General features: G+C 39.5%; 1 protein-coding gene across 2 annotated transcripts in view; it reads left to right on the top strand.

Moving 5' to 3' along the window:
* Positions 1–24,477, top strand: part of GREB1 (growth regulating estrogen receptor binding 1) — a 147,822-nt gene that overhangs the window by 40,952 nt on the left and 82,393 nt on the right. For both annotated transcript variants that reach the window (XM_043987596.1, XM_043987595.1), the window contains exons 4-11: positions 484–666; positions 1,732–1,878; positions 4,134–4,262; positions 8,521–8,634; positions 13,041–13,184; positions 15,866–16,051; positions 20,155–20,505; positions 24,117–24,245. In XM_043987596.1, the coding sequence (XP_043843531.1) occupies positions 484–666; positions 1,732–1,878; positions 4,134–4,262; positions 8,521–8,634; positions 13,041–13,184; positions 15,866–16,051; positions 20,155–20,505; positions 24,117–24,245 (1,383 nt within the window). The remainder of the gene's footprint in view (positions 1–483; positions 667–1,731; positions 1,879–4,133; positions 4,263–8,520; positions 8,635–13,040; positions 13,185–15,865; positions 16,052–20,154; positions 20,506–24,116; positions 24,246–24,477) is intronic.

The following is a 24,477-nucleotide window of genomic DNA, read 5'->3' as shown; positions in this document are numbered from 1 at the left end:
ACTCCATTAGTTTTCAGGTCTTTGCCACTACTAAATGTGATGATATAACTTTTTTTTGTACATATGGATCCTTTCTTTCCTCTTAAAAAATATTTCTTTATTGTTTCCTTTTGTCTCTAAAACTGCTATTCTTTCTACTACCACTGATAGCTATGGCATACACATAACTTATAGAAGTGTGTGGGTGGAATAATACCTTTATCCCAGAGTTATTGTGAGAATCAATGAGCTCAAATCATGCAGTACATAATAGAGATTTCATAAATTTGAATAGATCATAGATCTGAAAGCATTTTGGGAAAAGACACTAAAAATGAAGGTTCACAGTGAATTTTCTTGTCTTCCCATCAATGGTGTGACAGGCCAAAGGGGTTTGGGAGCTTCAATAAATTATTTCATATATGCAGAGTACTTTGAGGGAAAAAAATCTTTACAGTTGGACAACCAAATTCATGGATTTTCACATTGTGTTTCTTTTCCTAGGTTTCTCTGGGAATTGTGTTGGCTGTGGAAAGAAAGGATTCTGTTACTTCACTGAATTTTCCAATCACATCAATCTTAAATTGACCACCCAGCCGAAGAAACAGAAACACTTAAAGTATTATCTGGTTCGGAATGCTCACGGGACTCTCATGAAAGGCCCTTTAATCTGCTGGAGGGGCTCCGGTTAGTTAGCCCAGTTGGCTTGGCAGGATTTTGCCTTTCACTAACTTTGAGGGGGGTCTGAGTTAATGGCAAAAGGGTCTACTTAAGTAAACAAAGAGCCCCCAGGCACTGAGGATGGCCTTTATAGTGGGTTTAAATTTTTAGATACTAGGAGAATTTGATGATAATGGTTTCTTCTTATTAGAGATGACTACTTTGCAATAGAAGTATTTAACCAGCTTTAAAATTAGAGCAGAAGTGATGTTAGACACAATCCTGCCCAATCCTTTGATTTTCTAGATGAGGAATTGCTTAAAAATCACACAATGAGTAGAAGGACTGGGATTTCAACTCAGAGCTTCTGATTCCAAATCCAGATCTCTTTTCACTTTGGGAGGGGAACAAGCATTCATTAAGTGCCTACTGTGTGCCAGGCACAGGGCTAAGTACTTTGCAAATATTATCTTGTTTAATCCTGACAACAATGTTGTTGCTTTAAAAAAAAAACAACCCAATAAATTCCTAGTGCTTAGAACAGTGTTTGGCACATGGTAAGCATCTAATAAATACTTGTTGACTGACTTAAGGCAGGAATTGAAGGGTAGTTTCCTGTGATCTCCTTTCCCTTTCTTCCACATGTCTAGTTCCCCTATCACTTACCATACTTCACAGTGACAGTGTGGTCTTTACTTTCATTAGAGAAGTTAAAAATAAACTCTATGGGGTCCTAGGGTGAAATTTGTTATTGGCTGTGGTTATCAGACAGGGCTTTGTGCAAGAGGTGGTGGTGGAGTTGGTCTGTAAAGAATGGATAGGAATTCAGTAGGTGGGGAGGGACGACATTCCATGCATGGTGAATTATTTGAGCAAAAAGAAGGAGGTGAGAAGGTATGCATTCTTCCTCCCCTGTTCTTCACTTTTCTTCCCCTTACCAAAGCACTTGCCAGTGGGACCAGCTTCACTCTGGCATTTTCTCTAGTAAATAACATTAATTTCTTGGCCTGATGTGACTGCACACTACCAGACAAACTATCACTTGTACCAGAAGATAATGTAATGATTGCCTTTGTGATAATTTTCTTTCAGTGGAGCTCCGGAGCAGGCAGATGTCATCAAGCACTTGTTCCAGTTCATTGTTTCAAGCTCCAGAGAGTTCAGCACCCCCACCTGCCTTCACAAGTGAGCCAGTTCTTGTAGCAAATCCAAATGTTCTGATGGGAACTCAATTGACAGGTAAATGGGTGGAGAGAATCATTTAGATATGTGAAATCATTTCCACACGCTTGTTATTGCTTATAGGATGAACTAATATATTCTGTGACAGAATTTTAGCTTAAAAGAAATGATATCTGATATATGTAGCATAGAATTTTGATGTCTAGATCCATAGCTGCTTGTGATTTCAATAATAGGCAGAAAAACAATTAGAATCTTTTGTTCCTAGGAAGTGGAGTCTGGGGGAAAGAATTCAGATGTGGATTCAAAAGACCTGGGTTCAAATTCAGACTTGGCTATCTAATACCTGAGTGACTTCAGGTCTTGCCAAGTGACTTGAGGATATCACTTATAATTTTTTGGGCCTCAGTTTCTTTATCTGTAAAATGAAAGGCTGGACTCGATGGCTTCTGAGATCTCTTCGAGCTTTCAAGCTATGATTGTATGACTTTTATTTATAATTTTTCCTCAGAAGTTACAAACTCCTTCAAATAAAAATTACTTATTTTATTAATTCTATATATTTTCGTGAATTTTAGGGAGGGACTACGACTGACTGTTGGACCAGAACCTAGGGAGTATAGTGGACTGAGCATCAGGCAGAGAACTAGAGTGGTACTTAGAATTGGAACAACCCATATATTCTGTTTGGGTGGGGTAGGGGAAAAGGTATGCAACAGAGTAGTCCAGAATTCCCTCTCATTTGTAACTCTGAACCTGTAAGATGGAGGTTCTCAAACTTTTTCTGCCATGGACTAAGATACTTACCTACATGACTTTGGACAGGTCATTTAACCTGTTTGCCTCAGTTTTCTTATCTGTAAAATGAAAAAAATAATAGCATCTACCTTCTTCCTCTTCTTCCCCCCTCTCCACCTCCCTCTCCCCTCCTTCCTCCTCTTCCTTCTCCATTATTATCCTCTTTGGCAATTTAGTAAAAGCCTAAGGACCTCTTCTCAGCATAATGATTTTAAATGTGTGAAAGACTACATAGGATCATAAAGGAAACAATTACAGTGAAATATAATTATCAAAATATTCATAAGAACAAGTTCACAGACAGCAGGTTAATAATTCCTCCTCTATGATATTCATCTGCTATCTACTTTGCATTGGGGAATATAGTAATCTGAATTACTTTTGACTTATTTCTTTTTCCCTACCATGTGTTGCTATAAGAAAACTAACAAAAGGTTGACTATCTTCCTTCCTCCTCAGAAGGGCTAAACGAACATCTTCCCCCTTATAATCTAGTTGGGGAAAGGGCAGGGATAAACACAAACACCCTAAGAAACTGATAAAAATGTATTCACCTTCTTCCTTGATTATGCCGATAGTATGTGATTTTGAAGCTGAAGGATGAAGTGTGATCATAAGTGATATAATTGGCATGATAGCACAATAGGGTTATATTTTTAAATGATCTTTAGATCATTCCTTTCTTGTCTGTTTCAAGAGGTTGTAATGGGTGTATTCCCAGTAAAAGAACAATATTAGTAAATAGCTGTCAAATACAAAGATGCTAGTGTGTTATACCTTTTGTAGGTGACTGACAGACCAAATCAATAACAAATATGTCAAGGCTAGTTTTGAAAAGGGCCTTTGGGGGGGTTATACCATACTCCCTATGATTTTTTTCACTGGAATAATTTCTGTATTTGAAAGCAACTTGGGGTACTTTGTTAGCCCCTACATTTTAGTATGAACATCAGTAGGTAGCACAGGGCCTTAGAACTGTGTCAGGACTATTTCCTTTACCATAGGGTGACTCTGTAGTCCCCAGAGTAAGTCCCTGTTCTCAAGTTAAATGCTAAAGAGTCTTGGAAACTTCTAGTCTCTTGGATAGTTCAATGAGCTTGAATAAACAAACCCTACAGGTAGCTTTTTGATCCTGTCTCTGTCTTGGGTTGTCCTCAAACCCTGTGGCCAGTTTAGGACTAGAGTAGATAAGATACCTGCAATCATTAGTAGTCTCTTGCAAGTCCTATCCTGGTCGCAATAGGCAGTTCTGGGAATCAACCTGTAGTTGTGGGGCATAAGCTCTGGTGCATCCAGTACCTTTGCATCATCTTCAGACTTGTAGGTTGACCCAATTTGCACCCCTTGAAGCACATATAGGAATTTGTACATATACCCTGGAGATGAAATATTACAGTTTGTGCACACTAACCTCAAGGGTGGGTTTAATCGATGAACAACTTATACAGCAAAATGGGGAAAATGGTCTTAGATCCAACAATATCATGGTGAGCTTCTCTTTTCTTTGTTTTCAGGCACTCCATCTGATCATCCCCTTCAAATGTCAGCAATGAGTCCAGCTGTTTTCAATGGGAAAGATTCACCCAAGCATCAACAGTTAGTGAAAAACAATTTGTCAGTCCCAACAAGACCCTCGGTATTAGGTAGCTTCGCATTTCTGTGTCTACCCACAAAACAGGTCATATTCAGATCGCAGCCTATGGGGTTAGATGCATTTGTTGCCTCCTGTTCCTTTGGAGCAGAATCCAACCTTGGGAGCTGATACTGGTGGGACTGATAAATGTTCCTTTGCTCAAAGATTTTGTTTTGTATCGCATCAAGTCCACAGGTATTTGCCAAGGGTGTTACACTATGGGGCAAAGGCAGAATGTTGTGATGGTCAGAGCACTAAATTGGGAGACATTGGATCATAGATCTTGTGCTGGACAAATCCTCAGGGGGTCTGAGCTCAAACACTTCTTTTTATAGATGAGGAAACGGGCCCAGGGAGATGAAGTGACTCATCCCAGACTATTCATGTAGTAAGTGTCAGAAGTGGGATTTGAACCAAGGTCCTCTTGCTCCAGACCAGTGCTCTTTTCACTATGCCACCCCTTATTGGCCATGCAAATTTGGTGAAGCCACCTTCTCTCTCTCTGTGCCTCTGTGGAAGTTGCTTCCCCAATGATGAAATTATGTGTGTGTGCACGGTGCACGTGTGCGTGCCTGTACCTGTTTCACATAGCATTGTGATAAGAATTAAATGAGAAGAATGTACCTGTTGTTGATTGTATTATCTTTGCATTTGTGATAAGATACAGCTCCTAAGAGGAACTTATTGTTTTATCAGAGAAAACAAAACACATGCCCCCCAAACCACTAGTGAATAATATAAGATAATGTAAATGATGACAGAATCCTATATTACATTGGATGAAACAGGCTTTAGGTGGTGTAATAAGACTTAGAAGGAGGGATAGATCAATGTGAGCTGGAAAAGGTAGAACTGAAGCTTAGTCCTAAATGATTGGTTAGGTATGGAGAAGAGTCAGCTGAGCATTTTATTCAAAGAATCACCATGAGCAAGGGGGAGATCAGCACGAGTAAGATATGAATGAGAGGACCTGTGTGCCTGGAGTAGAAAAGGTGTGTGTTGGGGGAGGAGTAGGAGATAAAGTTCGATAGGTCCATCAGGGCCACAGCATATTCCCATGATCAAAGTCCTCTAAATTTTCTAAATTCTTATGCTTTTTCTAACTTCCAATATAGCAGTGACAAAGGGAAATATTTGGCAATTATAATTTTATATTCAATCTCAAGGGCAGCTAGGTGGTGCAGTGGATAGAGCAATGGGCTTGAAATCAGGAAGATTCATCTTCTCCTGTTCAAATTTGGCCTCAGACACTTACTAGCTGTGTGACTCTGGGCAAGTCATTTAACCTCAGGTCTTCAAATGGGCAAACCGCTCCAGTACCCTTACCAAGAAAATCCCAAATGGGGTCACAAAGATTCAGACACAACAGAAATGACTCAACTCCAATTTAATCTCAAATCATAGATTTTTTTTCCTTTGGAAACTGAAATAAATTATCTTTTCTTTCTACATAGGATGAATATTGCGTTGGTCCACAAATCTCCACAAAATATTGTACACAAAAAATATTGTATTGGGTCTTTACTCTCCCTAATATATACTTCCCCCTAAAATGTGTAAGGAAAAAATAAATATAGTTCCTTAACATCCATGCACCCCCTTCTTCCAGCTTCACTTCATCCTCTTCACCTTAGATTGTACAGTCAACTCAGTTGAGGGGATGAATATAAAACCCTCTTCCTGGCTGGCACATAGCTTGGATTGAGATTGATTATCAGGGTACTATAATCTAATGTAGTTTTTCTTCTGTGTCTTGACTGATTAAAAAGTTCCATAACTTCCCCTTTCTGGAGACTGAGGAACCAGCAAGGTCTTGACAGGCTTAATTGTCAGAGTGAATCTAATAAAATGAGATTTAAAAGGGATAGGTGTAATGTCTTAAACCTGAGTTAAAAAACAACAAACATGGGGGCAACTAGGTGGCACAGTGGATAAAGCATCGGCCCTGGATTCAGGAGGACCTGAGTCCAAATCTGGCCTCAGACACTTGACACTTACTAGCTGTGTGACCCTGGACAAGTCACTTTACCTCAATTGCCTCACCAAAAAACCAAACCAAACCAAAACATAAACAAACTTCACATATGCAAGATGGAAGAATAGCTATACTGCTGTAATAATAGTTCATGAGTATAAATGCAGTGTGAATTAATAATATGATATGGCATCCAGAAAATCTAATGAGAACCTAGGCTAAATCAACAGAGTCAGTATACAGGATAAAGGAAGTGGTGATCTCACTGTACCTTGTCCCGATCAAGAGAGCTGTCCCAAAATGAAATGGGCTACCTCAAGAAATAGTGGTTTCCCTTGCATTAGCATTCATTAAGGAAAGGCAGGATGATGGTTTATTAGGTATGTTATAGAATTCATAAATGGGTTGGATTGGATAGTGTTTGAGATGCCTTCCAACGTTGAGATTATGGAACCTATACTTAAGCTCTAGAACATCTATAAGCTTTTTTGGGGGAACCTGAGTACGTTGATGTATTTCATCACATTATTTTTTCTTTGCACTCCTGATACAGCCCTTCAGTGAACTATAATGCTAAGCCACAAGCCAAACTGTGATGGACCAATGAGCTTATAGCTAGGCTGGTCCTTGACAATTAACACAGTTTATAACTGACACTATATTTGAAGCTTATGAAGTTTGTGCAGGACCTTCCAGAATTTGTACTCTACTGGCAAATGCTGTAAAAATAACAATAACAACAACAATAAGAGCTAGCATTTATACGATGCCTTAAAGTTGACAGGGTTCTTTGCATAAACTCTGTAAAGGGGGTGCTATTTTTATCCCTATTTGTAAGATGAGGGAAATGAGGTTGCGAGAGGTTATTTGACTTGTCCTTGCCCATGGTCACACATCTACTAAGTATCTGAGGATGGGTTTGAACTCCTGATTTCTTTTCTTTTTTTTTAAGTGAGGCAATTGGGGTTAAGTGACTTGCCCAGGGTCACACAGCTAGTAAGTGTTAAGTGTCTGAGGCCAGATTTGAACTCAGGTACTCCTGACTCCAGGGCCGGTGCTCTATCCACTGTGCCACCTAGCTGCCCCCTGAACTCCTGATTTCAAGTCCAGCGTTCTATCCATTGTTTCATTTAGCTTCCCAGGCTCACTTTCTCACCAGGATAAGGCATCACTTAGGACTTAAGTGGAAGATACAAGTTATATAGTCATATGCATCTAGATAGCACAATGGATAGAGGCTAGATTTGGAGTTAGGAAGAACTAAGTTCAAATCCTGCCTCAGATACTTCCTAGCTGTATGACCCTGGGCAAGTCATGAAACCTCTCAGCCTCATTTTCCTTAACTGTAAAAACGAGGATAATGCTAGCACCTGTATCATAGGCTTATTTATGAGGGTCAAACCGAGACAACATGTGAAGCTCTTTGCAAACCATAATACACCATATAAGTGATATCTGTTATGTATACAAATACATACTGGCTCACTTGCTGCTCCTGATGCTTTGAATAATTCACTGGTTTCCCTCCTTTGCAAATGTCCTACAAATATTGAGGCATGGAGGTGATTCTAGGCTGGCAAAGGCTGTACCAGTGTTGTAAAAACTCTGGCAGGTTATATAAATTTGGTAAGACCTGGTTACTAATGGTTTCTTTGAGGACCTAGCCAGTTAAATATGAAGAAAATAATCACCAGTAGTGGGATCGCTATATGATGAAATCTCTGGCTGTGGCAATCCACAACTTGAGAAATGAGCATTAAGTAACCTGAGAAATGGCATTACTTGCAAATGACTCAGTCACAAGGGTTGTCACTATTGCTCTCCCTCATGGATTTCCCCCTTGAAACATCATTTGATGGGAAGCACACATGGAGAAGTACTGCCACCCTATGGTGAAAACTGATTGAATGTAAACTTATCTTCCTTTATCTCTAGGAATAGTTTGAAGCACCAGAGTCTCTAGATACAGATTTATAAAACCAGTGGAATAGTTTTAAAAAATGCGGAGAGAAGGGGATTAAAAAAACACAGCATTTACTATGATTTGAAAATGTACCAGATGCTCAAAATTCAAATCAAAGTCATTTGTGTGAAGCCAAACATCTCCTGAGCCTTCCATCAGATCAGTCTTGTAATGTCAGCAGTCCCAAATGTTTGATTGTTTGTTCAAGGCCTGCTAGCAGGAAAACTAAACAAAACAAAAAAACCCCAGAAAACCCCCATGGAAATGCTGAAAAGGTTTGGTTGAAGCTTGTTTCAAGTACTGATATTGCTAACTCTAAATATTTTTTAGGCACTTTAACCAACTCGGGCCCTCCCAAGAAACGTCACAAAGGGTGGTCCCCAGAATCTCCATCTGTTATAGACCCCTGCTACACACAGACAAGCGCACACAGGATGAAAAATGGTAAGTGACAGCAGGCTGATTTTGCAACAGTGGCTTTGATCTGGATGAGGGGAGGGAAGGAGGACTCTTTGTAGTATTTTACTAGGTTATCAGTGAATGTTGGGGGCTGGTGCATTCCATAAATGAAATTCTCATCAGAGCTCATATTGTTCATGTTCATATTCAATATGTTTATATTGTTCATAGAAAACAAACTACTTAATAATAATTTATGTAAAATGACTTAGATACTTTATGAATTAATTAGAAACTTTAAAATAATAATAACACATAATAATGTGATTATCATATAATACAACATAATTTTATGGATTATGAAATTATAAATTATAATTGTTAAATAAAGAGCTACAGAATCAGTTATGTTTTATATAATTACATATTGATTCATTAGCTATTATATTTACCCCATATTACTATATATGGGAGAATGTGACACCAGGACAGCAGAAGCTATGGCATAATAAAGTTGACCTTGAGGTTAGAAAGACCTGGGTTCAAGTCCTTCTCTGTCATGTATTCTCTTTATAACCACGGCAATACACTCATCAGTACCTCAGGCAACTCTCTAAGACAGTATATTGCATTGTAATTATAGATGATTGTAAATTACATAGAAGTTATAAAAGTTTCCATTCTGCATTTATGGAGAGAGTTTACACATGGGGAGTTCTTACATTCATGAAATTGAGGTAGCAATGTGGCACAGTGAGCACAGATAGAGCAGTAGCCCTGGAGTCAAGAGGACCTGGGTTCAAATCTGGCCTCAGACATTTATTAGCTGAGACTATGGGCAAGTCACTTAACCCTGATTGTCTCCCGCCCTTACCAAAAAATATATTCATGAAACCACAGATTTTGTACTCCCTCCCCGAAATGATGATAATTAAGGCAGAATATCAGTTGGAGAGTCAGGAGATGAAGATTCTAGTTCTGTAGCCTTGGGAAAATCACTTTAGCTAACTCAGCCTTAGGGTTTATTTATTTATTTAGCTATTTATTTATTTATTTATTTATTTATTTATTCATTCATTCATTCATTCATTCCCATTTACATGTAAGGGTAGTTTTCAACATTTATTTTCATAAGATTTAGAGTTCCAAATTTTTCTCCCTCCCTCCCTTTCTTCCCCCCTCCACAAGATTGCAATCAGGTTATATATGTACAATCCACAAGTGTTCTTTTTATCAGTTCTTTCTATAGGGGTGCATAGTAAGCTTCCTCATTAGTTCCTTAGGATTGTGTTGGATCATTGTACTGCTGAGAGTAGTTAAGTCATTCAGAATTGCTCCTTGAACAATACTGCTGTCGCTATGCACAGTGTCCTCTCAGCTGTGCTCACTTCACTGTACATCGATGTTCATTCATCTTTCAAGGTTTTTCGGGAATCATCCTGTTTGTCATTTCCTGTAGCACAAGTCCATTCCACTACAGTCATATAACACAGCTTTTTCCATCATTCCTCAATTGATGGACATTCCTTCGATTCTCAATTCTTAGCCTCCACCAAGACTTGCTATAAATCTTTTTTTGTACAATTTTCCCCCCTTTTCTCTTTTTCATGATTACTATTGTTAACTGTTTCCCTTCCATCCTATTCCCTTTCCCATGATATTTATTCTATTATCCATCTTCTTTCATCCTATCACTCTTCAAAAGGGATTTGCCTGTATGTCCCCTCCCCCACTCTGCCCTTTTTTTTTTTTGCCCCTCTCTCTTTATCCCTTTGCCCTCCTATTTTCCTGCAGGGTTATAGAGATTACACCACCCAATGGAGTGTGTCCATTATTCCCTCCTTGAGCCAATTCTAATGAGATTGAGGTCTTTGAGCCAATTTTGAGGAGTGTTAGGCTCATTTGCTGCCCAGATTAAATAGATTACTCCACCCAGATGGGTGTGTGTGTTAGTCCCTCCTTGAGGCAGCTCTGATGAGTTTAAGATCTTTGAGCCTTTTCTGATGAGTGTTAAATTCAATTACTGCCCTGCTCCTCTCCCATCTCTTCTCCCACTCCATAAGCCTTTTCCTGTTACTTTCATGTAGGATTTCACTTCTGCCCTTCCCCCTCCCCCAGTAAATTCCTTTCACCCCTCAATTTAACCCTAAAGATGTTATCATCTAGCTAAGTGACACAGTGGACAAATCATCACCCCTGGACCCAGGGGGATCACAGCCAAAACTTGGCCCCAGACACAAGACAGTCGCCCACTGTATGACCCCGGGTATGTGCCCCAGCTCTGATTTTTTTTTTTTTATGGTTCTCTAGGGTCTTGTATTTGAAAGTCAAATTTGCCATTCAATTCAGGTCTTTTCATCACAAATATCTGGAAGTCTTCTTTTTCATTAAATTCCCATTTTTTTCCACTGAAAGATAATGCTGAGTTTTGCTGGGTAGGTGATTCTTGGTTGTAATCCCATTTCCTTGGCCCTTTGGAATATCATATTCCATGCCCTCCAGTCCTTTAATGTAGAAGCTGCTATGTCTTGTGCTATCCTGAATGGGGCTCCACAGTACTTGAATTCTTTCTTTTTGGCAGCTTGCAATATTTTCTCCTTGACCTGAGAGCTCTGGAATTTGGCTATAATATTCCTAGGAGTTTTCTTCTTGGGATCTCTTTCTGGAGGTGATCGGTGGATTCTTTCAATTTCTATTTTAGCTTCTTCTTCTAGAATTTCAGGGCAATTTTCCCTGAGAATATCTTGGAAGATGGTGTCTAAGCTCTTTCCTTGATCATGGTTTTCAGGTAGACCAATAATTTTCAAATTATCTCTCCTGGACTTATTTTCTAGGTCAGCAGTTTTTCTCAGAAGATATTTCACATTGCCCTCTATTTTTTTTATTCATTTGGATTTGTTTTATTGTGTCTTGGTTTCTCATAAAGTCACTGGCTTCCATTTGTTCAATCCTCATTTTTAGGCAATTATTTTCATCAGAGAGCTTTTGTACCTCCTTTTCCATTTGACTTTTCAAGCTGTTGACTTTTTTCTCATGTCTTTCCTGCATCACCCTAATTTCTCTTTCCATTTTTTCCTCTACCTCTCTAATTTTATCTTCAAAGTCCTTTTTGAGCACCTCTATGGCCTGAGACCAATTCATATTTTTCTTGGAAGCTTTAGATATAGGGTCCCTGACGTTGACATCTTCCTCTGAGGTCAACTTCCCTTGGTCTTCCTTGTTACTGAAGAAACTTTCTATGGTCCTCACCTTTCTCTGTCGGCTCATCTTGCCTTTCTTTTACTAGACTTTTAGCTCCTTAAAGTGGGGCACTGTTTCCAGGCTGCAGTATCCCAAGCTTAAGAAGTCCCAGGTGGTATGATTTAAGGAGAATCAGGTTCTTCCCTCGCCAGGACTGTTTCCTGGTCCTAGATGACCCCAGACTAACTTGTTATTCAACCAGTTTTGTGTGTTGTGGTTGTTAGCTCCGACAAGCCTGTGCCCCTCCCCGACCTGGGCCACTTCTACTCAAGCCTACCATCTGGTTCTCAGTAGGGGTGTAGAATCCAAGTTCTGCCTTAGCACAGGCATAGAACCCTGTAGTCTCTCCCCTGCTCAGGGCTCAGCCCACTCACCAGACTGTGAGCTTAGTTCCAGATGACACTGGTGCTTCAGCTGATTCAGAGGTTCTGGGGGTCTCCTCTGGTGAGGACTTCCTGAGACTGTATCTGTGTCAGGGTGACTGTGGGGTTGGGCCCGACTCCTGTATCAGCACAGCAGCTCCCTCCTTCTGACCTTCCAAGCTGTTCTTGGTTAGAAGATGATTTCAGTACATTCTTCTATGAGTTTTGCTGCTCCAGGCATTTTCTTATGACCTTATTTGGATGTTTTTTGGAGTGATCGTGTCATGAGTTCGGGAGCTCACTGCCTTTGTGCCACCATCTTGGCTCCGCCCCAGAAGTCCCCTTAGCTTTAGTTTTTTTTTTTTTTTCCGGGGCAATTGGGCTTAAGTAACTTGCCCAGGGTCACACAGCTAGTAAGTGTTAAGTGTCTGAGACTGGGTTTGAACTCAGGTACTCCTGAATCCAGGGCTGGTGCTCTAACCACTGTGCCATTTAGCTGCCCCCCTTAGCCTTAGTTTTAAAAATTGTTATTTGTGACCTTGTGATCTAGAAAATGAGGATAGTGATGATTTTCCTTTTAACCTCTCAGGATCCTGTTGAGGATCCTTTTAAAACACTGAAATGCTGAAGAAATTTGATTATAAGAATCCCGCCAAGAGAACAAAAGCTGACATTGTTTTTTTATTAGTGCCTAGATTATACTATCTATGTCTCACTCATTCAATGAATGAGGCCCATTTCAGATGGTAAAAGGGGTCAAGGCGTTGATATTTGGGTTGGTGTTTTTATCTCTTGTAAATGCTCTTTTGAGTGTGTCTGACCTTTTCATTTTGGTGAATGCATTCTTAGACAGTGCTGGAGTGTCCTGTCTGCCCCAGGCAGGTTTGGTGGGACCAGCTACAATCTCATCTCCTGTGGTAGCAGCTGGAGAACCTGTTTCTGTTCCTGATAACTTACTGAAAATATGCAAGGCCAGGCCTGTTATATTTAAAGGTAAATACAATAACAGACGTACTTGGGAGCTTCTTTGAATAAAATTGAATGTGTTCTACAGTTACAGAACAATAGAATATCAGTTGGAAAGAACTTTAGCATGTAGTTGACTACAAGCAAAGCATGAATCAACAATAGTGATGAGCTGTATGACATGGCTGTGAAGAAAGATAATAGGAACTCAGGCTGCATTAATAAAAGTATAAGGTCCACAACGGGGGAGAGGATAGCTCCACACTGTATTCTATACTGGTTAGAGCACATTAAGTGTTAGATTTAGGAGGCTCAGATTCCAAGGTACTATCTCTAGTCATTCCTTCCAGTATCAATAGTTATGTTAGGTGATTCCCCAGGGAGGAGGGAAGAATTTGTGGAGGCAGAGGAACATCTCTGTTACTAGATTCTAAGATTGTACCTGGCACATATTACATATTTAATAAATTCTTGTTGATCAATTAAGACTCTAAGTTCTAGCACTTATTCCCATCTCCAAAGGATAGAGATCCCACAGGAGTTCCTTTCCTGACAATAGGCATGCGATTCCTTTAGTGCTAAGCTCTTGGTAGCCAGAATTAGCTTGTGTGTTAAAAGTTATCCCCTCCACTAACCATTCTCTAGATGAACTTGCCCACTTTGGAGGTCACATGTTGAAGGCAGATAACTTGCATGAGCATGGTGTTACTGATTTTGGTTTGTTAGCAGGAGAATTCCTCCCCAGGGAAACAACTCTCTTTTTTCCTCCAAACCCAAAAGACATAAAGGGAAATTGCTTTATTTTAGCCTATGGAATCTTCTGACCCTGCTTAACAGTGTTCTAAGATCCTTCTAAGATTTTTATTTTATTTTAGTGAGGCAATTGGGGTTAAGTGACTTGCCCAGGGTCACACAGCTAGTTAAGTGTCTGAGGCCGGGTTTGAACTCAGGTACTCCTGACTCCAGGGCTGGTGCTTTATCCACTGCGCCATCTAGCTGCCCCGATCCTTCTAAGATTATACTCATTCTAAGAAGAAGGTAGAAAATGACCGAAATGGAAAAAGCATCCTGTTCTTGCCCTGATCGTAGCCTCTCTTTTCTCCTATAATATCTCAGACCTTTTTCCTTAGAAGTGAAAGGCCAAGGTTCAGAATTAGGTTAGCTCAGCATGAAAAACCAGGACAGGAGTCATCAGAGTAGAATGAAATGGAATTCAGGGACGAGAGTGTCAGCCTGGATCAGGCAGAGTCAATTTAGGTGTCAGTAATCTTTGGGCTTTTGACTTCTTTATTGGATGGTCCCTGCTCCATCCACCAATCTCAAGGACTTGGTCCAGGAGAGAGTCCTCTTTGTCTGGGTCAGGTGTGTACAGTTAGTCAGGGATGAAGAACCTGGATTCCAGGGCAGGTGATTAATTTCTTTCAGATCCGATGAAGATGAATAAGGGAAGGGATCTGTTTTAAGAGGCAAGGAGCAGGCAGCTAGGTGGCACACTGGATAGAGCACTGGCCCTGGATTCAGGAAGACCTGAGTTCAAATCTGACCTCAGACACTTGACACTTATTAGCTGTGTGACCCTGGGCAAGTCACTTAACCCCAATTGCCCCCCCCCCCCCCCACACACACACAAAAAGGAGGCAAGGAGAGCCTGACTGATTAATACCTATACTGGAAAAGCTAGGCAATCAGTTTAGAGAAGTCTATACTCTTTAGGTACTCTTTTGGCCTGTAATATGAATAGAGGCTCCTATTTTATTAACACAGCAAAGACTGTTGTGGTGAAGCACTTACTATGTTCAAGCTGCTTTTCTAGGTGTCATGCAAGATACAAACACGAGTGCGGTGAGCTTTATCTAAACTTTGAATCGGCCCCTATGTTAAATGCAGTAGATGCTAAAGAACTGTTGAATGAATGGAGAAACATTCCCTGCCCTTTGGAGATTTTTCATCTAGCTTTCAGCAATAAGACTCATTCATACATATTAAAAGTTAGATACTAAATGCACTATATGTTATAAAGTAGTATGTGTTTATGTTACAAATAACTGATCCAGACAATTGCTGTGTGACCTTGGCCAAGTTACTTTACCTTTTTCAGTCTGTTTCCTGTAAGATGGGGGCAGATTGGGTTTACATGACATCTGTAGGGTTGAGCTATCATAGAAGGCATTTATTAAGTGCTTACCATGAGCCAGGCACTGTGCTAAGCACTAGGGATACAAAGAAGGGCAAAAGTTAGTCTCTTCTCTCAAAAAGCTCATAGTCTAATGGGGGAGACAACATGCAAATGATTATGTACAAGAAAAATATCTACAAGGCAAATCGGAGATAGTGGAGGGAAGGCATTTGTCAATAAATATTTATTAAGTGATTACTGTGTGCCAGGCACTGTTCTAAGTGCTGGCACTAACTTTGAGGGGGATCAGGAAAGGCTTCTTGTAAATGATGGAATTTTAGGTGGCACTTGAAGAAGGAAGCCAAAGTCCCTTCTACCTTGGACATCCTCTGATTCTAAGTCCTATAGAGGTATGGAGATGAAATTCACCACAAACTGTTGTGACTTCATGGAGAAAGTAGAATTTGACATGGAATTCCTACAACTGTTCTTTAGATTTTCAACTTCTAGTAGTCAGGGATAATTTGTATAAGGGTGTATGTGAAACAGGATTCTGTACAACATGTGGTAAATGATCTTGCTTCTTTTCTAGGTCATGGGAACTTCCCTTACCTCTGTGGCAACCTTAGCGATGTCATAGTAAGCTCCCTTTTGTATACTTGCTACCAGAATTCTCAGTCCGTATCTCGAGCTTATGAACAATATGGTGCCTCTACTATACAGCCCATGTCGGAAGAAATGCAGCTTTTACTGACGGTCTATTATCTTGTTCAGCTTGGTGGGTATAATTTTGTTTTTCACAAGACAGTGGAGGGGTGGGAGGATTGTGACATATGTTAAATATCATGTGATGTAATGAACTACTGCAAATTAATGATGATGGTTTGATGTGAGAAATAAATATTTTAAAAGTGTTTATAAAGGCTTCTAGGACATCATGAAGTCATTATACCCATCATCTTTTCGTTATACTGTGGGAAAAACATTTATAGCAATGAATGAAATCAAATGATACAGAGTTGAGTAAAACTGAGTTTACTTTGCACTTATTTCAAGTATTTGAAGATTCCTTTTTTTCCTCGTTTAAAGATGATGTTGTTTGAATTTATTTTCAATTTAATTAAGGATTCTCCTAGATGTTTGTACTCTGTATTGAAAGCACATTCTTTTTGTTTGGTTTTGTTTTGTGGGACAATGAGGGTTAAGTGACTTGTCCAGGGTCACACAGCTAGTAAGTGTCAAGTGTCTGAGGCTGGATTTGAACTCAGGTCCTCCTGAATCTAGAGCCAGTGCTTTGTCCACTGCACCACTTAGCTGCCCTGAAAGCGCATTCTTAACAGAGTTGTAGAGTTGTAGTACATGGCCTTTTCCCAGACTTTCTGCCTTGCCCTCTACATTTGGTTAAGTGACCAAGGCACACAATTAGGGCTAAGAATTTAAAAGGACTAGTCTGAAAGTGATGGAGGAGAAAAGGAACCATCTCTGGTGGCCTGGGGGTGGGGTGGGGTGTGTGGGGTGGGTAGATGATATCTAAGCAGGATATGTTCTGTGCAGAAATTTGGAAATCATTGGGATGAAAATCTAATCAATTTCTCTGATGATAGTAAGGTTCACTCACTGCCCTATACCTTCTCCCTCTTCCCCTCCCCATCATAAGCTTTTTTCTTGTTTCCTTCATGTGAACTACCTCTCCCCAGTCTACCTTTCCCCTTCCCCCTCCCCCAGTCTATTCCTCCTACCCCTATTTTAAAGATGTCATCATGGGTTAGCTGGGTGGCACAGTGGACAAAGCACCAGTCCTGGACCCAGGAGGCCCTGAGCCCAAATTCGTGCCTAGACATAAGACACCGCACCCTGTTTGCCCCACAAAGAACAAGGATAAACAAAAAATGAATGTTTTACAGATATCATCCCTTCATATTCAGTTCAGACCTGTGTCCTCTGTGTATTCCTTACTGAGAAAGTTCTTATGAGTTGGAAGTATTATCTTCTCATGTAAGAATGTAAACAGTTTAACCTTTTAATATCCCTCATAGTTTCTTTTTCCTGTTTACCTTTTTATGATTCTCCAGGGTCTTGTATTAGAAAGTCAAATTTTCTATTCAGTTCAGATCTTTTCATCACAAATGGCTGAAAGTCCTCTTTTTCATTGAAATCCCTTTTTTTCTCAGAAAGATTATAATCAGTTTTGCTGGGTACGTGATTCTTGGCTGTATTCCCAGTTCCTTTGTCCTCTGGAATATCATATTCCGTGTCCTCCGGTCCTTTAATGTAGATGCTGCTAGATCTTGTTTTATCCTTATTGGAGCTCCACAGTATTTGAATTCCTTTTTTTCTAGCTGCTTACAATATTTTCTCCTTGACCTGGGGAGCTTTGGAATTTGGCTATAATATTTCTGGAGTTTTTCCTTTTGGGGTCTCTTTCAGGAGATGATCGGTGGATTGTTTCAATTTCTATTTTACCTTCTGCTTCTAGAATACCAGGGCAATTTTCCCTTACAATTTCTTGGAAGATGATGTCTAGGCTCTTATTTTGGTCCTGGTTTTCAGGTAGTCCAATGATTTTCAAATTATCTCTCCTGGATTTATTTTCCAGGTCAGATATTTTTCCAAGGAGATATTTCACATTGCCCTCTATTTTTTCATTCAATTGGATTTGCTCTACTGTGTCTTGATTTCTCATTCTTAGGCAATTATTTTCTTCAGACAGCTTTTTTATCTCCTTTTCCATTTGACTTTTCAAGCTGTTGACTTTTTTTCTCATGACTTTCCTGCATCACTCTTATTTCTCTTTCCATTCTTTCCTACCTCTCTCTAAATCTTCCTTCTATCTCTCCTACTTTCTCTTCAAAGTCCCTTTTGAGAGCTTCTATGGCCTGAGACCAGTTCATATTTTTCTTGGAAGCTTTGGATGTAGGGGCCCTGAGGTTGTTATCTTCATCTGAGGGCGCACCTTGATCTTCCTTGTTGATGAAGAAACTTTCTATAGTTCTAAACTTTCTTTATTTGCTCATCTTGCCCTCTTTTATTTGACTTTTAACTCCCCACTGGTGGGCCCTGCTTCTAGGCTACACTACTGTCCCCAACTTCAGAGGGTCCCAGGTATTTTGGTTTGAGGGAGGGCAGGTTTTTCTCTTGCCTGCCCTGTTCTGATGTCTGAAGATAAGCTCATGCCTACTTACTAAACAGCCAACCAGCAAAGCTTTCTGTGGTGTGGTCCTTAGCTTCGATGATCCTGTGCCTCTCCCCCACCTACGCCTTCCACCACTCAGGATTTCTTCCTGGTTCCTGAATTCCTCCCTACATCTCGCTGAAAACCCCTGCACTTCCCCCCCCCCCTGCCCCCCCCCCCCGCCCCCAGCCAGCTGTTCAGCCCTCTCACCCAACCACAAGCTCAGTTCCAGAAGACACTGGTGCTGCAGCTGATTTGGATGCTTGGGGGTTAAGTTCCTCTGGTGCGGCGTGCCTGGGGTCTTTGTTGTCGCGATCTTGGCATTGGGATTTACCTGTAGCTCAGCATGGCCCCTTTTAATCTGTCTATGGCTGGAAAACAATCTGAGCCATATTTTTGTGGGGTTTTCTGCTCCAGGGGTTCTTTCATTGCTGTTTTTGGGGTAATTGTATCAGGAGCTCTGTGCATTTAATGTCTTTCCTCCGCCATCTTGGCTCTGTCCCCTAATCAATTTCTCAATGGGTGGTTTAGGTGCACTCATTTAATTTGTGTCCTTAATTTCAATTATCTACTCCTTTCACACTGGACAAGTGTGAGAGAGAAGACTCTTCTTTACTCATATAGCCTGTCTTCCTGTGGGTGGGTCCCAACTAGAACCTGAGTGCTTACATGGTGATTTTTTATTTACTTCCTATTTGACACAAATATTTTCTAAGTTCAGTTTTTAGATCTCTTCCGTCGATGTAACCTGCTTTAAGCCAAACTGATATAATAATAATAATAGCTAGTATTTGTATAGAATTGTAAGGTTTGCAAAGTGCTTTACAAATATTAGCTCATTTGATCCTCACAACAATCCTGGGAGGTTGGTGCTGTTATTATCTCTATTTTTACAGAGAAGAAAACTGAGAGAAGTTTAGTGACTTGGCCAGAGTCACATGGCTAGTAGGTGTCTGAGGAAGGATTTGAATTTGGAGAAGGAAATGGCAAACCACTCCAGTATTTTTGCCAAGAAAACTCCCAATGGGGTCATGAAGAGTCAGACACTACTGAAACAATGACTGTACTTCCTGACTCTAGGTATAGGACTCTATCTACTGTGCCATCCAGCTGATCTTTTAAAAAAAATCTAACACCTTTATTTACAAACCAGTATCCTGGATGTGGACATAAAAGGCCTGGTTATGACAACTGGCTCTGCTACTAACTACTAGAGTGATTTCTAATTACATAAGTGGTTACCAATCCACTTAACCTCTCTGGGGCTCAGTTTCCTCATCTGTAAAGTGAGGAGGATGGGCTAGATGATTTCTTAGGTCCCTTTCTGCTTTGTCTATGATCATCTGATACTAAAACCAATAATTTGGAGACTTAGTATTTGCTTTATGAAATGAGTTTTTGTCTTCAGAAGGATCATCTACAAGATCCCTATAAACACCTGTGTGTTTTGTAAACCTTAAAGTGTGTTTATAAACTCTACATGTGAACTGTTATTTATCAATCTATTTGTTTCATTAAAAATCATTTTGTGGACATTTTCCCCCCAAACAAAACTTGTTAAAATAAGGAACACACCTTAATTTGGTAGTTTTAGTCTTCAGTGGATCAGTCGTATCAGGAAAGCAGATATTCATTTCTTTCCTCCAAAATAAACACAATTTTAAATTAAAAGTCAGACTTAAAAAAATATCAAACTTTGTCTTTGTTAGCTTCAGACCAGGTTCCTCTGATTGAAGATCTGGAGCAGATATTTATGCGTTCCTGGAGGGAGTCCCATTTGACAGAGATTCGCCAGTATCAACAAGCTACACCACAGCCCTTCCCTCAAGTGCCTAGTCACATTGCCCCTGTAACATCAGCCCAGCTCCCATGGCTGGCTGGCTTGGCAGCCAGTTCTTGCAATGACAGTGTTCATATCATTGAATGTAGTTACTCCTTGGCTGAGGGACTTTCAGAGATGTTCAAGTTACTCATTGAAGGGAAACTTGTGAAAACTAACTACGTTGTTATTATATGTGCGTGTAGGAATGCACCAATTGACTCCTGCATTGCAGTTACAGGTAAGCTTTTTTTCCCTTCCTTTTTTTTCTCTACAGGTTGTTCTCAGGAGTGCTTTCTCTTCTCCTTTTTGCCTGTTGATGTCTTACCAATATTTTAAAGTTCAGCATAAACACCGTCTCCATCAGGAAGTCTTCTAGTCATTCAATATTGAATGCTTTTGTTTTATTACCTTAATAGAATGTAAACATCTTAAAGTCAGGGACTGCTATAAACATTTAAAAACATATAGGTTTATAGGAGTCCCTGACTTTTTGATATTCACATTCTATTAAAGTAATAAGACAATTTACATATATATGTAATGTACTATATTATATATGGTATACCTATTTGTGTGGGGAAGGAAGGAAAAAAGGGGAAAATAAATTTACGTGATGAATTTATTATATATTTAAAAGGAATAGCAAGTTGTACATAATAGATTTGCAGATTCCGGTGGAATCATCTTTTTTATTATACTATGTTATGGAATTGTTTGTTTCATTCCTAAAATTAAAAATAAAATAAATAAAAAATAAAGTCAGGGACTGTGTTATCCAAATTCTATATTTCCCTTGAACATTATAGGTTTTTGTTTTTTGTTTTTGTTTTTGGAGGGCAATGAAGGTTAAGTGACTTGCCCAGGGTCACACAGTTAAGTGTCAAGTGTCTAAGGCTAGATTTGAACTCGGGTCTTCCTGAATCCAAGGCCAGTGCTTTATCCACTGTGCCACCTAGCTGCCCCCACATCATGGGTTTTTAATTTACGTACAGTTTAATGTTTTCTTTTAACTATCAATGTAAGTAATGCTCTATTTTGACCTCTTTTTTGTATTTCTGCCTCTGCTATATGCAGAGGAATTGATCACGTCAGAGTTGTAGAATTACGTAATTGTCCAATCAACTTTTCTTAGGGGAAAACATATGTAAGATGAAGAAAGAAAGCATATTAGTAAGATGCTTCTAGAATTTTTTGAGTTGACAGATTCACATGGGTGTTTTAGAGTTGGAAGGGAAACTAGAGTTTCGTTTCATTGACAATAAAATGATATGATAAGGCTCATACAGTTCACTATCATTATTATATTTTTTGTGGGGCAATGAGGGTTAAGTGATTTGCTCAGGGTCACATAGCTAGTAAAATCTGTCTGAAGCTCGATTTGAACTCAGGTCCTCCTGAATCTAGGGCCAGTACTTTATCCACCACACCACCTAGCTGTCCTCAAGACTCATACAGTTTAAGTGAAATGTCTTTCCTCTTGTTTGCCTGTTGACTCTCTACCTAAACTTTAATGACTGTCTTTAATGCCAGCTGGTAACAAGGAGTTAAGTGATTTGCCCAAACACACATGAACCGGGTTGTCCTTAAACTCCAAATTGGGTTTTTTTCATTAAGCCATGTTATCTGCCACTTATCACACTATCAGTTCATAGGATAGCCAGTCAATGCTGGTGGAGTTTTGAACTTAGATAATCTTAAATGGAGAGTAATGTGGTAGTAAAGGTTAAGAAAATATTCATACCCTCTGACCCCTACATTCCACTTTGATAATTGGGTACTCTTAAAGGAATTCCTACATTGTTTGATCTGTATCTTCTCTGCAATTTATAATCTTAAAGAGTTGCTTGATTACAGACTTTTGTGGTTCTTTATACACAGGAGTAGGATTTAGAAGTCACTTAGAATAGAAAATGAATCTACTATAATGGCTAGAGGGAAAGGTTTGGGGTCAGGAAGACTAGGGTTCTCTGGGCCTCTGATACATATGAGCCCAATGATCATGGATGAGTCACTTAACCTTTTTGTGCCTCAGCCAATTCTTCAAATTATAGAAGGGTTGCTGCTCTATACAGGTGGAAGGAAATTCTGTTCAGTTCAACAGGTATTCATCAAGAGGTTACTATGTGCACTGTGCTAGATACTATGAATAGAAACAAAAATGAAAACCATCCCTGTCCTCAAGGAATTTGCTGATCCCTTTTCTCCTCTATTTCACAGATAAGTAAATAAAAAATAATTTTAGGAGGGAGGAAGTGCTCACAACTTGGAGAGGGATAAGAAAAATTGAATTGTAATTCAATTAGATTTAATTCAAATAGAATTGAGGCTGGAGTGGAGCCAAGATTTCCAAGAGGTGGAAGTGAGAGCAGCATTCCAGGCATAATGAAAAACCTGCAAAGGTGTGAAAGTGAGAGATGGAAAACCATACAAGGAAACAGGTTGGGCACTTTGTTAGAATCTAGAGTGCATGAAGGAAAGTAATTTGAAATCATTCAAGAAAAATATGAAAGACCTGAAATACTAAACAAGAGGACCTCGTATACCAGGCCATCCCAAAAAGCCTTGGTGAAGTTTTAAGCCATTAAAGTTAAAAGCTTAAAACTGACCTAAGACTTTTTGGACACTCAGAATTGTCCTAGTGGCAATAGGAAAACACTGAAGCTTTTGGAATAGGAGGACAACCTGGTCAGGCTTGTGTTTTATGAATATCTTTTTGGCAGCTGTGTGGAGAGAAGAGAGAATGGAGTCAGAGAAACCACGTAGGAGGCTATTATAGTAATGCAGGTAAATGATGATGATACCCTCCAGTTGGGTTCTGTGTGTGAATAGGGAGGAGAGGAAGGATGGGAGTCATGTTCAAGAGGTAGACCCAACCAAGACTTGACAACTCACTGAATATATAGATAGGGTGAGGGAGAGTGAGGAGTTGAGGCTGACTCTAAGGTTGTGAACATTGGGGTGTTCTCAATAGAAATAGGGAAGTTAGGAAGAGGAGTTTCCATATCAAGAGCCCCCTGTATATATGAAATCACAAGTCTGGACCCCATTCTCCCCATAAAAAAACATAGAAGGATTGGTAAACATCTTCATGGCATTTTGTTTGTGTGTTGTGGGTAGGGTAGGTATTTTCTAATAATTGCTTGGGAACCCTGGGTTCCAAGCAAGACAGAACAGAGATTATTGGTTTCTTTTGAAAAATTCTTTACTGGATTGTACTAGGCCAAAGTGGTTAAAATGTTTTGAGGATAGAGGGGATATAAGAGTGGGAGCTAGATATGTATACAAGGATCTGGAGAGGTATATAGTGCTTTGGAATGGTGGAGTTGGAAGAAACCTCTGAAAAGAAAATAGCAAAGCTGGAAGAAACATTAGAACACAAAATTGTCAGAGCTAGGACAGGGCTTTTAAACTTTTTCTGTAACATGGATCCCTGGGGCAGTTTGGTGAAGCCTATGAACCCCTTCTTAGAACTCAGTTTTAAAATAGATAAAATAAAATATGTAGGGTTGTGAAGGAAACCAATGATATTGAAGTACAGTTATTAGCATATTGAAAAAATAAGTTCCTGAACCCCAGGGTAAGGATCCCTATTTTAGGCTACCTAGTCAAAATCTTTCTTTCTTTCTTTCTTTCCTTTTTTTTTTTTAAAGCAGATCAGTAATTCAGGATTCTTCGTTAGACAGGTGAAAAGACTTGTCTAGGGTCATTTGAGTCTTTCCATCTTGAGCATATTTATTTTAGGCTTATGCAGACTGTATTTCAAATAATAATAATGATAGCTAACATTTATATAGAGTTTACTATGTGCTTGTATTATGGAAATATACAGTGAGTTGCTCTATTTTCTAGGAAAATATCAGGCCCGGATTCTTTCTGAAAGTCTCCTCAGCCCAGCAGAGTACCAGAAAGAAGTAAATTATGAGCTTGTGACTGGAAAAGTAGAATCTTTGGGTGCTTTTTTTAGCACTCTTTGTCCAGGTAAGAGGTCCAATTAATTATTATCAACTTCTCAAATCTATGTGATGGGAAGGAACAAAAAAAGAAAAGTCAGAAACATATATTTGACTCACTCTAGATATTTTACAGAGAAAGATATTATGGAATAGAAATATGTGACCTAGTAATGTTTTGTCTAACATCAGGGGCATTGTATAATGGCCCAGGCTTTTCATTTTGCATCGACTTATGTTCCTTCCTTTGCATGAGAAAA

The sequence above is a fragment of the Dromiciops gliroides genome, chromosome 2, assembly GCF_019393635.1.
Source record: "Dromiciops gliroides isolate mDroGli1 chromosome 2, mDroGli1.pri, whole genome shotgun sequence".
In the NCBI taxonomy this organism is placed as follows: Eukaryota; Metazoa; Chordata; class Mammalia; order Microbiotheria; family Microbiotheriidae; genus Dromiciops; species Dromiciops gliroides.
This window is presented reverse-complemented; position numbering and strand designations above follow the sequence as displayed.